The sequence below is a fragment of the Populus nigra genome, chromosome 10 (genome assembly GCF_951802175.1).
Source record: "Populus nigra chromosome 10, ddPopNigr1.1, whole genome shotgun sequence".
Taxonomy (NCBI): Eukaryota; Viridiplantae; Streptophyta; class Magnoliopsida; order Malpighiales; family Salicaceae; genus Populus; species Populus nigra.
This window is the reverse complement of record NC_084861.1, coordinates 2,166,334-2,177,524: the sequence shown is the minus strand read 5'-3', so window position 1 is coordinate 2,177,524 and position 11,191 is coordinate 2,166,334. Positions and strand designations below refer to the sequence as shown.

Sequence of the window (11,191 nt, the reverse complement as noted above, 5' to 3'; positions counted from 1 at the left end):
TTAGAAGTGTGTGCGTGTGTATATATGTATGTATGCATGCATGCATGCATGCATGCATATATGTGTTATTCACAATAGATAGAGAATGGGAATGACGAGGGGGATAACACAAGGTTGTTAAAATCGTGATTTTAACACGGCATGGAAAGCCGCACGCAAACTCGGATCGTAAAAACGGATCGTAAAATCGTAAAAAAATCGTAAGGAATTTTAAAATACATTAAAAAAAATTCATGCTTCAAATAAAAATTCATAAATAATTCAAGCACCTTAAAAATAATGTTTCAAATAAAAATTCATACATAGTTCAAACATCTTAAAATACATGGTTCAAATAAAAGTCATCCTGATACATAATTTAAAATAACTTTTCATTAACTAATAATTAACAAACTTAAAATAAACAATCTGCTGGTGTATCATGTAAACTAAAATCAGCTTCATTCCCTTCATCTTCCTCATTATTCCTCAAGCATTCATCAATATCATTAGCATCAAGAGGATTATTAGTATCACTACTAGTACCAACACCAATATTATGAACATTAATGCTACTACTAGTACCAACACCAATATTATGAACATTAGTGCTACTACTAGTACCAACACCAATATCATCAATTTGAATATCCAAATCATCTTCAATACCATGACTCTCCATTTCAACATTATTAGGAATTTCTTCTTCATCACTTTCATCCTCATTACCATTTTGTCTTCGTGTTGCACTGGTAATAGTACCAAGAAAATCAAAGTTTGGATGTTTTTCTCCCTCGGTTATCCAATCATCATCAGATGAAAGATCATCTTCCATACCAAAATCATCAGCTTGCTTTTTGACTTGGTTATCATTCAATTTCAGATTGCACATTACAAATACCAAGTCATTCATTTTTTTCTGGTGCAAACGATTTCTTCGTTTTGTATGAACCTAAATAAACAATTCAAATTTATAAGATTTTTATCAAATATTTCAATATTTAAAATAAAAAACAAAAAAAAAACTCACCATTTCAAATGCACTCCAATTACGCTCACATCCAGATGAAGTACAAGTCAAGCTTAGAACTCGGATTGCAAACCTTTGTAATTCTGGACATTCATCCCCATAAGAATCCCACCATTGAGCTGGAGTTTTTTTATCTCTTGCTGTCTTGGCAGCGTCAATGCCAAACAACCCTTTTGCATCCTTGAATGATTCAAGTTGTAAGTCAATTTTGCACCTTTCATTTGCATTAGGCACCATCCTTTCTAAGCATTGATATAATCCAATTTTAATGTTGGCATTAACCTTAAAATTGGGATTATAATGATAATGAGGATTCAAATAATAAGCTGCTGCATGTAAAGGTCTATGGAGTTGAAGTTCCCATCTTGCATCAACAATATTCCATACAGGTATATAACTATATAAAAAAAAACAATAAAAATGTCATTACAATATAGGAATATCTCAATTGAAAAACATTCATATTAATAGATGACAACATTTGAAATATAAATTAGCAAGATATATACCTTTTTTTCACAGAACCAAAATTCACTTGTATCTTCTCTTTTGCTTCATCCATTGCTTTATATATAAAACCCATAGCTGGTTTCTCATCAGAATCAACTAATCGAAGAACTTTAATTAGAGGAAACGCTGCCTTAATACATATAGTAACATCATACCAAAATCTGCTGTCCAAAACACAATTTTGAATTCGTTTCCCTTCTTCTATTCTTGCAAACCTACATGAATTCCACTTGTTGGAAGTAAACATAGTCATCAGCTGTATTTTATGATCATTCAAACATCCTAGAGTCAAATATGCAGTAGCAAACCGAGTGGCAGCAGGCCTAATCAAATCCCTTCCTTTCGTAAAGTGCCTTAGCATAGAAGTAAGAATGGTTCTTGAATAAATATATGAGGTGATTCTCCTCCCCTTTGCAATAGTTACTTGATGAACCTCTAACTTCTTCTCAAAATCTTCTAATATCAAGTCAATACAATGGGCAGCACATGGTGTCCAAAACAAACTCTTTCTTTTTTTCATTAATAATTGTCCCGCTGCCTTATAATTTGCAGCATTATCGGTGACTACTTGGACAACATTTTCCTCCCCAATCCTCTCCACAATGGCATCTAACATCTCAAATACCTTATCAGCAGTCTTGGACATATTAGAAGTATCCACCGATGACAAAAAAACTGTCCCTTTAGGACTATTAACCAAAAAGTTACAAATACAACGTCTTTTTTTATCTGTCCATCCATCAGACATTATTGAACAACCTGTTTTTTTCCATTCTAGCTTGTACTCCTCAAGCAATTTCATTGTTTGATCCACTTCTTGCTTCAAATACTTCTCTCTAATATCATAGTAGGATGGAGGCTTGAAACCTGGCCCATGCTTTGCAACCATTTCAAGTGCTTTAATAAACTCAGGGTTTTTTACACAATTAAATGGAATTGCACTAGTGTAGAAAAACCTAGCAATTTGTCGACATGCTTCTTCTCTAATATCCTTTTTTAGCAATTGATTTAGAGTTGTTTGTGTACTTCCACTCCCACTAGCTACTCTCTTTCCTTTGTCCTTGGAGCTAATTTCTTTTATTTCATCATCATCAACATCATTTCCACTATATTGAAGGGCCTTTCTTTTCTTTTCAGTTGCCTTTAGATTTTTCACCAAAACACCTAAAATCATCTGCTTAACATTTTCTGGCACTTGCTGACATGACTCAACATCCTTACGAGTGCAAGCCAAATGTTGTTTGAAACGAAATATACCTCCACTAATAATTTTTTGACAATACTTGCACAAAACTTTTCTAGAATTTTTATCAACATCTATCCCATGCTGCCATCCAACATCAAGCCTATTACCAGAAGCATTTTTTCTAGATGCCATAAGTTCAACAATTCAAGAATCAATTCAAATCAGCCCTGTAATCAATCCAAACATTTTATAACAGGTTACAAACTTGATTTTAATACACACTACAACCCATCTTCTATATTATTATCCATTACAGGTTACAAACTTACAAGTTACAACCCTTTACTACTCAGCAAAGGCAGCATAAAAACAGTCAATCAACACTCTAAATTACAATTAACAACCCAAATCCATTCATCACAAGTTACAACCCAAATCACGGTAAAATGACAATAAATCCATGCATCACAGCTCAGCAGCAGCAGCATCATTCTAAATTATAATAAATCCATTAATCACAATTCACAACTCATTCACAACTCAGCAGCAACAGCAGCAATCATCACTCTAAAATAAATTACAATAAATCCATTATCACAACTCAGCAGCAACATCATCAATCATCACTCTAAATTCCAAATTCAAGGTAAGAAAAAACAGAGTCTCTCCATTTAAACAATGTCACACACACATACACTGTCACCGGTTATATTTCAAGAAAAAACAGAGTCTCTCCATTTAGATACCGTCACACACACACACACACTGTCACCGGTTATATTTCAATCCAAAATTCGCAGGCATACTCTCAAATTGATGGACACTTGAATATTAACATGTCTCAATAACATATTAGACATCATTAAACTGTGAAGAGCAACTCTGTTCTGAGCAGTAAGCACCGACGCTGAGAAGAGAAACAGAGTAACGGACTAAGCAACAAGACTCACAGTGAATGTTTGCAGTCAAAGTTAGAGCATGTGAATTCAATCAAACTAACATTAACATCAGTGATGAGACTAATAAACGGACAGGGACGAAAAAAAAACCCACTTGAAGACTAGAGAAACAAGATAAACGGACAGTGTAACTTACCTCGTGAAGACTGGAGAGACGTCGTTGACCGTTGTTGTTGTGTGGACTGTGATTCTCACAGTGGCCGGTGGAAAGAACGTCGTCGATGATGGAAATAATGCAGATGAGGGACGAGCGAGGGCTGTGACGGTGGTTGATTGTTGGCTAAGAGGAAGACTGCAAGAGATTAAGAGAAGACTGAAGAGAGAAGACTGATTCGGTGAAGAGAAGACTGAAGAGAGAAGACTGTTGGTTGTTAAATTTGGGATTTTCAATTTAGGGATTTCGTTAATTACTGAATGTCTGAATTGTGAATGTGACATTGTCACTGAAGAGAAGACTGAAGAGAGAAGAGTGATTCGGTGAGTCACAGTTACTTTGCCTTCGAAATGTTCAAGCCAATAGGCGGGTGACACGTGGCAACTACACTGAATTTTGTTCTCCTGCGGGCAAACTCGTTCAATCGGTGGTGAAATCGCGATTTTGGGCGATTTCACCCGATTTTAACGATTTTAACTGTTTTTGACCCGATTTTACTCATTTCCGATTTTTATGAACGATTTAGCATGTAAAGTCTATATTAACTCGTAAAAACGTACGATTTTACGACTTGAAACGCGATTTTAACAACCATGGGATAACAGGTTGGGGAGGGCATGTGTTGGCTTGGGCAGTGGGAAGCACGTACGGGGAATGAGAATGGGAGAATTAAGGACTTTGGCTTTTTTTTTATATATAAAAAATTCATGTCATTTTTTTTTTGAAATTTTCTTTTTTTTGAAGAAAAACAAAAGGAATTATTCGTTTCTTCAACAGAGTAATAGCTGACAATTGACGATAGGAAACATTACCCCATTTTATGGGAAACTCGGGTCTGATTATATATATATATATATATATATATATATATATTAAAATTCAGTATATGCATGAATTTAATTTTATAATTACAAAGTCCTTAATTTTAATTTTATTAATCTATTCCATATCGAATTGGAAAAAAAATAAAATAAAAATCTTCCCTCGCTCCGATTTTACTTGGCAATGATGCTAAAACTATGATAAAAGGCGTTTTTAGCATTTTAGCTTTATGAAGCCTAATGTCCCATCCATGTGGAGTAACTTCCGTGGAAAGCATGGAATGGAATTGGCAATGAGAAAGGGATTTTTTTTTAGGCAGGTTGAGGAATGGGATAGTTTTTTTAGTTTAAATTTTTTTTATTTAAAATATATAAAAATAATATTTTTTTTATTTTTTTAACATTATTTTTTATATTAATATATTGAGACAATTTAAATTTTTAATTTTTTTTAAATATAATTTCAACGATATTTCCAAACAAACTTTTATTTATTAGAATATCTATAACCATCATTCTTCTTCGAATATGATCCATAGACGATTTTGTCCAACCATTTTAAGTAATAAATTTGTCTTAAAGAAACATTCATCACTTGAATTTATACCATTCATATCTTAGAAATTTAAATCATAAGATTAGAAAATTTCCTCATATAATCATATACAATAAAAGCTATAAATGTTTAGTCAAACGGTTCAATTTATTTTTTATTAAAATTTAATTTTTTTATTTAAAAAATTATTTTTTTATATTTTTAAATTGTTTTGATATGCTAATTTAAAAGATATTAAAAATAATAAAAAAATTATTTTAATATATTTTTAAATAAAAAAATATTTTAAAAATCAAATATGACCTCTGTGTTACACATAAATGAATCACATTCAACAGGAACAAGACAAAACGACCATGGATGCAACAAATAAACTGACCAGGAGCAACGTAGGTCGACACTTGTCATTGATGTCCATGTCTTTCCAACACGTGCTCACCTGACAGTCGTTTGATGTGATAAAAATCCTCCGACATACGACTCCCGTGAAGTTGTTCAAGAAAGATGGCCGTTGTTATTTCTTGAAAAGAAAACGAAGAAAGATAAGTAGTTTCTTTAAAACTAAAATGGCCTCCAAGAAGATCAGTCACATGACTAGCAGGGAATGCTAATAAGAATTTCTCCATCCATAAACATTCGAGGAATCTGCCACACTTGGAAGTGAAATTAGAGAGGAATAATCACTTCAGTAAATTTCAAACTTTAAATGTAACTAAATAAGGTTTCATATTATGACATACTTAACAAATAACATCGAAAATAGACATCATCAAACAAAGTATACACATGCAGTTCTTAAGCCTTGTCTTGATTCTAGTGGTCTTGAAGATCCAAATTATTCTTGGCTCAAAGCTTCGAGTAACATTAATCCGAAGGGATTTTTAAGCGGTGGTAGTGCTGGAAGATATTTTTGCAGGTTTGACAGACGTTTCAGTTTCTTTCAACTGATGATCAAGATCTCCTGGTTAGAGCTTGTGCTGCTGAATCCATAGGGGAGTTTCCATGTGAGGTAATGCACAACAGAGGAAGTAAACGGAAATTCGATGAAACACACGGTTGAAAGTCTTCAAGTGAAGTAACAATAAATTCATCAATTTCCACTCTATACAGACATCCTCTTCGTTTCTTCTTTTGCATTGAAAGTCAGCTTAAATAGAGGCTGTTACAGCATTAAACGAAGCACATTCAGATGATAAAGAAAAATACAACCAGCTTTATAAACCAGCAAACAACTCACTACTAACAGTGTTCTAGGACTGTCCACCAAACTTATTATCAACACATCATGATACCTAAAAGAACTCGCGGTCGGGGAAAAGCAATGGAGCAAGAAGGGTCCATGTGTAGAGTAAACCAGTGATCCATTCTGTGCAGATTCGAACCCAAACCGAAGTCCAGCCAACATCTATTAGGCTAGAGGACTCAGATGTGTCAGTCCATCCAGAAAGAAGCATAGCTGAATACATGCTAGCCAGTGCAAATATCAGGTGGAAGAAGGTATAAGAATAACTGACAGGCTGGCCTTCTGCTTCTTTCTTCTTTTCTTTCCCTTCTTCCAATTCTTCTGCTTCTAGGAGCGGTTTCTTTCCAGCTGCAAAACAGAACAAGATTTAGCAATGTACAGAAACAATAAGTATGCAAAAAGACTTGCTTCTAAGAAATTACTATTTTCTTTTCCAGCTATAAATATCACCTGATGCCTTGGGAGAGGATGGCGGTGACAGAAATGTTGTTGAAGACCCAGCACGAACAGCAGAATATAGAACTGAGAGAACTGTCGTGAGCATCCCAAGGACAAGCGTACTTGTGGAGACTGCTTTTGATTTGCTGTGCAGTCCATTGCATGCATAGTCATGGGGTTCGCTGGAGAGACCCGTGAAGCAAACATATGCACAATAAATTGATATCACTGAAGCAGGCAAGAGGCTGCCATTCACCTGTTTGTAGTTTCCACTCGTGATCATATTCACTAAAAGTAACAAAAACTTCTCTGGTTTTAAAATTTGAGGTTCTGTTACTTCCTCAGTGAGTGCACAAGATTCCTATCTTGGACAAGTACAATTTTTAAGAAGACTTGTGTGAAGACACTTAAATCGCATGCCTTCTGGCAGAACCAAATGCTATAACAAATTGTGACTGTCAAGCTGAAAACACAGGACTCAGAGTTTCACATTAAGGAAATTTGGGTCAACTTGGCAAACAGCAATTATTGGTATAACTAAAATAATGCCTTGTTAGTAATAAAATTGCAAATGCATGATCGAGCTCTCTCTAATATGTCTCTTTAAGTACATTATCTTTCATGATTCTATGGCTTCAGTAATAAAACAATCAATGCTTTAAGAATCAACATAACATACAATACACCATATAATTATGCAATCAGATGGTTATATCTAATCAGATTGAGCTACTTTTGAATATTAGATATTTTGACTGCCATTAATGAATAATAAAAAGCACACATGTTCACTTGCGTAATTAGAAAACACAATCTTATCCTTACCGCAGGATGTAATGCTATCACAGCAAAAGCAAATGCGAGAATCATGGTCATGACAATGAAGAAAACATTGAGGCCACAGTCATGTCCAGATGGATTGAACCACATAAAGAGAATGCCAGAGAATGTAAATGCTGCTAGGTAGCATCCAACTGATACAGAAAGTAAAGCAATATACCTGAAAACATGCAATGGCAACTTAACAGATCCATCAAAAGCAATAAAATGGAAAATTAAGAGATATAGGAATCTGGGCAGACCATTTCTGTTCATCTTTCTCGACCCATGCATCATTCCATGTATGGGTAAAGTCCAGCAAAATAATCACTTGAACCAATAAGAATAACCCTGCCCCGAATTTGGATAAAATTCCTGCAGGAATATTTTGTTTGTGTTCATCAAGTATGAATTTTGGAATCAAATAGGAGGAAAAGATCAAATACATGTAACAGTTCATGAATCCAAGTCAAGAAATGGCACTGCCACAGGCCTAAAGGTATCTTCATCATCATCATAGGAACACAAATTAGGACAAAAGATTATCTAAGGTTCCAAGAAAAAAAATCCTTGGTCTCATGCATAGCTGATCAGATTTGACCTAGTCCTACATGAACCTGTAAGATGTTGGACCAACAAAACCCAATATCTGTCCAATGTAAGTTAAAGTTCTTCACAATGGAACAAGCTCATTACAAGAAAGGAACAATGATTAAAATGCCAATCCGAAAATGTTCTTTCTATAGAAGTTCTTTTAAGAGCCATTCAGTGCAATTTATCAATCCAAGCACCACCAACTTTCCTTAGTCTTACGCAAATCTGATCAGATCTGACCTATCAATGAGGCCTAAAATGAACCTATAAAATAATGGGTCCTTAAATCCCAAACCGTCTGCGCAATGTAACTTCACAATAGAACAAGCTTGTTCCAAGCATGGAAAAATAATTAAAATTCCAATCAGAAAGTCGGTCCTTATCTATATAATTTCCCGCTCAATTCTTGTATTGGATTGACAACCAGAGATATGATAATTGATTTAAATTGATATTCCAACCATGAGAGTAAAACTGACCATAGACTGAGATGACAGAATCAGGAAGGAAAAACATGAGCACAGCAAGCAGAAGCCAAATGACCATCTTTGCTATCCAACCACCATGGTGCCATGAATCACGTCTATCATTTTGATCCTTCACACCAATCATTATTAGAGCAAGTACTGCAAAAAACAAGAAATTCCCCATGCTTACTCGAAGCACCGCTTGTATTTGATACCATTCCTTTGGATGAGTACCGGAAGACTTTATCCCTACATACATACATCAGAATAGATTCGGTAAATGTTTAAAAAATCTCCATTACCAACTGCCAAAGGTTATCAAAATACATATTTACACAGGTATTTATTATGCAGGCGGAAGCTAAATACAGTAACAAACAAAGAAAGAACACATAAATGGAGCTGCCCAAGTTCGCAGATGTGAACCCCGACTACATCAATTTAGTTTGGCAATTAAAACCACATCTGCTTCAAAAGACCCATATTTCCTCAGTTCACCACCAACAGACAACCCAGCAATCGAAAGATGCCAATCAGCTTGTCGCTCAACTGGCATTGGTGTCCTCCTCCTCTCAAGAGTTCTTGAGTTAGAGCCTCGAAAATTGCCAAATTTTCTTAATATCAAACAAAACAAACCTTTGTCAATTTTGAAGAAAGTCCAAGCACAATCAACTTGTACAGTGTAGATCAAAAGATTTTGGCAAATTAATGTGAAGGACAATGAACACATCACAGACTACAATCATCCATTTTTGTCAGAAGAACATGACTGCATAGAAATCCATAAACTTTGACGACCCATTTTTGAATTACGATACTCCCCCAACTACCAAGAAACTACTAAATAAAGAAAACCTTCTTGCATCTTGAACAATCATCAAAACTATTGGAAAACACAAAAAAAATAAAAGAAAGAAATTATCAATTGACTTCGCAAATTCTGTAATTCTGTAATTCCAGAATCATTAATAGCTAAAAGAATCAAACTTTGTCACACAAAACTGAAAAATTGAGAGATAAAATGAAGAGGGCAGTGAAAAATTGGACTAACAAGGGATTTTCTCCAAAAGAGGAGCAGCAACTTCTCTGAGAATCCAAGAAAGAATCAAAGAAGCACCAAAGAGACCACAGTAAGCAAGTCTTGCGGATCTATTAGAGATCCCAGAAGCCACTGAAGCGCAGAGGCCACATGTCAGAGATGCACAGCAAGATGAGAAGCACGTCAACAAGCACGACATCTTTCTCTCTCTAGATTCTCTACTATGATGTCAGGTAAAGACTGGTAGGAGAGGACAGGATAGGAGAGGAGAGTTAAAACAAAAATGTCTTTGTTTTCGTGGCGTACGTAATCTTGAAATTCATGGTTTAGCTAGAGATTTTGTTATCCACGTTCGTGTTTAAATTCCACACATTGCATGACTCCGTCGAAAGTCCAGGTTATGAGTTGGGTAACTGGATAGAAATTAAAAATAAATAAATTAAATAATATGGTTTGGATATAAATAAATAAATAAATAAAATTTTAATTGGATTGATTCTATCACAAGTTAATCTCAATAATCAATTAGATAATATTAAATTAAATTAAATTAAATTTAAAACATCATCTCAGCTAGAGTTAAGAGTTTAATTAATGAATTATGAAAATAATTTTTAAGAATGAATTCAATAACATTATTTGCTATCCATTAAAGTAATTTATTAAATTTATTTTTATTTGAAAAGTTCATTATTAAAGTTTAGAGAATGTTTAAAAATATAAGGGTAATTATTTTTTAAAATATTTTTAATTCAAAAACACATCAAAATGTTTTTATTTTTATATTTTAAGAATAAGTTTTTATATTAATACCCTAAAATGATCTGAAAAACATAAAAAAAATTAATTTTTAATAAAAAAATAAATTAAATTTTAATAAAATCTCATTTGAAACACAATTCGTATTTAAAAGAGATTTACTCTCGGTTTATACATAACTAATCTAAAAATATCATTTATGATAAAATTAAAAAGTATTATTTTGTTTTGAAATTTATTTAATAGTTAGAACTTATTTTTTCTTTAATTAATTTACAAAAAAAGAGTATTATTTTAAAATATTTGTTAAGTATTATTTGAATGTATTTATTATACTTTAAAATGTGTTAAAAAATAAAATAAAATAAAAATAGTTAAATAAAAATTAATTATAGTAATTTTATACATTAAAATATTTCATATGATAATATTTCTAAATATCTATAATAAACTTTAATAAAAGAAAATATACGACTTGATTAAATACGTCCAAGGACATTCGCAGCCGCACCCTTCATTCCCTTGATGACGTGTTTATACTTTGTATCATCATAAAGGCTGGACTTGTCGGTGTTATTTGCAATGGCAAGTATGGAATTGGGCTTGATCTTCCATAACGCTACTTGCTAGGCCTGTC

At 33.5% G+C, this 11,191-nt stretch overlaps 2 protein-coding genes across 2 annotated transcripts; both read right to left on the bottom strand.

Annotated features, from left to right (window-relative positions):
- Positions 1–351: 351 nt before the first annotated feature.
- Positions 352–3,192, bottom strand: LOC133704251 (uncharacterized). The gene is made up of 2 exons (XM_062129029.1): positions 1,519–3,192; positions 352–1,406 (listed from the first exon to the last, which is right to left on the bottom strand). Exons 1-2 carry the CDS (start codon positions 2,895–2,897, stop codon positions 974–976), a joined length of 1,812 nt encoding a protein of 603 aa, XP_061985013.1. The 5' UTR covers positions 2,898–3,192; the 3' UTR covers positions 352–973.
- A 3,059-nt stretch (positions 3,193–6,251) lies between these two features.
- Positions 6,252–10,164, bottom strand: LOC133705163 (uncharacterized). The gene is made up of 7 exons (XM_062130284.1): positions 9,808–10,164; positions 8,769–9,005; positions 7,959–8,070; positions 7,702–7,876; positions 6,889–7,132; positions 6,488–6,786; positions 6,252–6,354 (listed from the first exon to the last, which is right to left on the bottom strand). The coding sequence occupies exons 1-6, from the start codon at positions 9,992–9,994 to the stop codon at positions 6,488–6,490; spliced, it is 1,254 nt and encodes a 417-aa protein (XP_061986268.1). The 5' UTR covers positions 9,995–10,164; the 3' UTR covers positions 6,252–6,354.
- Positions 10,165–11,191: the final 1,027 nt, after the last annotated feature.

Coding starts and splice junctions, on each gene's coding strand:
- LOC133704251 (XM_062129029.1), bottom strand. CDS start 2,897: ATGGCATCTAGAAAAAATGCTTCTGGTAATAGGCTTGATGTTGGATGG. Junction 1,407..1,518: donor TTTGGTTCTGTGAAAAAAAG/GTATATATCTTG, acceptor TTTTTTATATAG/TTATATACCTGTATGGAATA.
- LOC133705163 (XM_062130284.1), bottom strand. CDS start 9,994: ATGTCGTGCTTGTTGACGTGCTTCTCATCTTGCTGTGCATCTCTGACA. Junction 9,006..9,807: donor TCTTTTGGAGAAAATCCCTT/GTTAGTCCAATT, acceptor GTATGTATGTAG/GGATAAAGTCTTCCGGTACT. Junction 7,133..7,701: donor TGATAGCATTACATCCTGCG/GTAAGGATAAGA, acceptor AACTACAAACAG/GTGAATGGCAGCCTCTTGCC.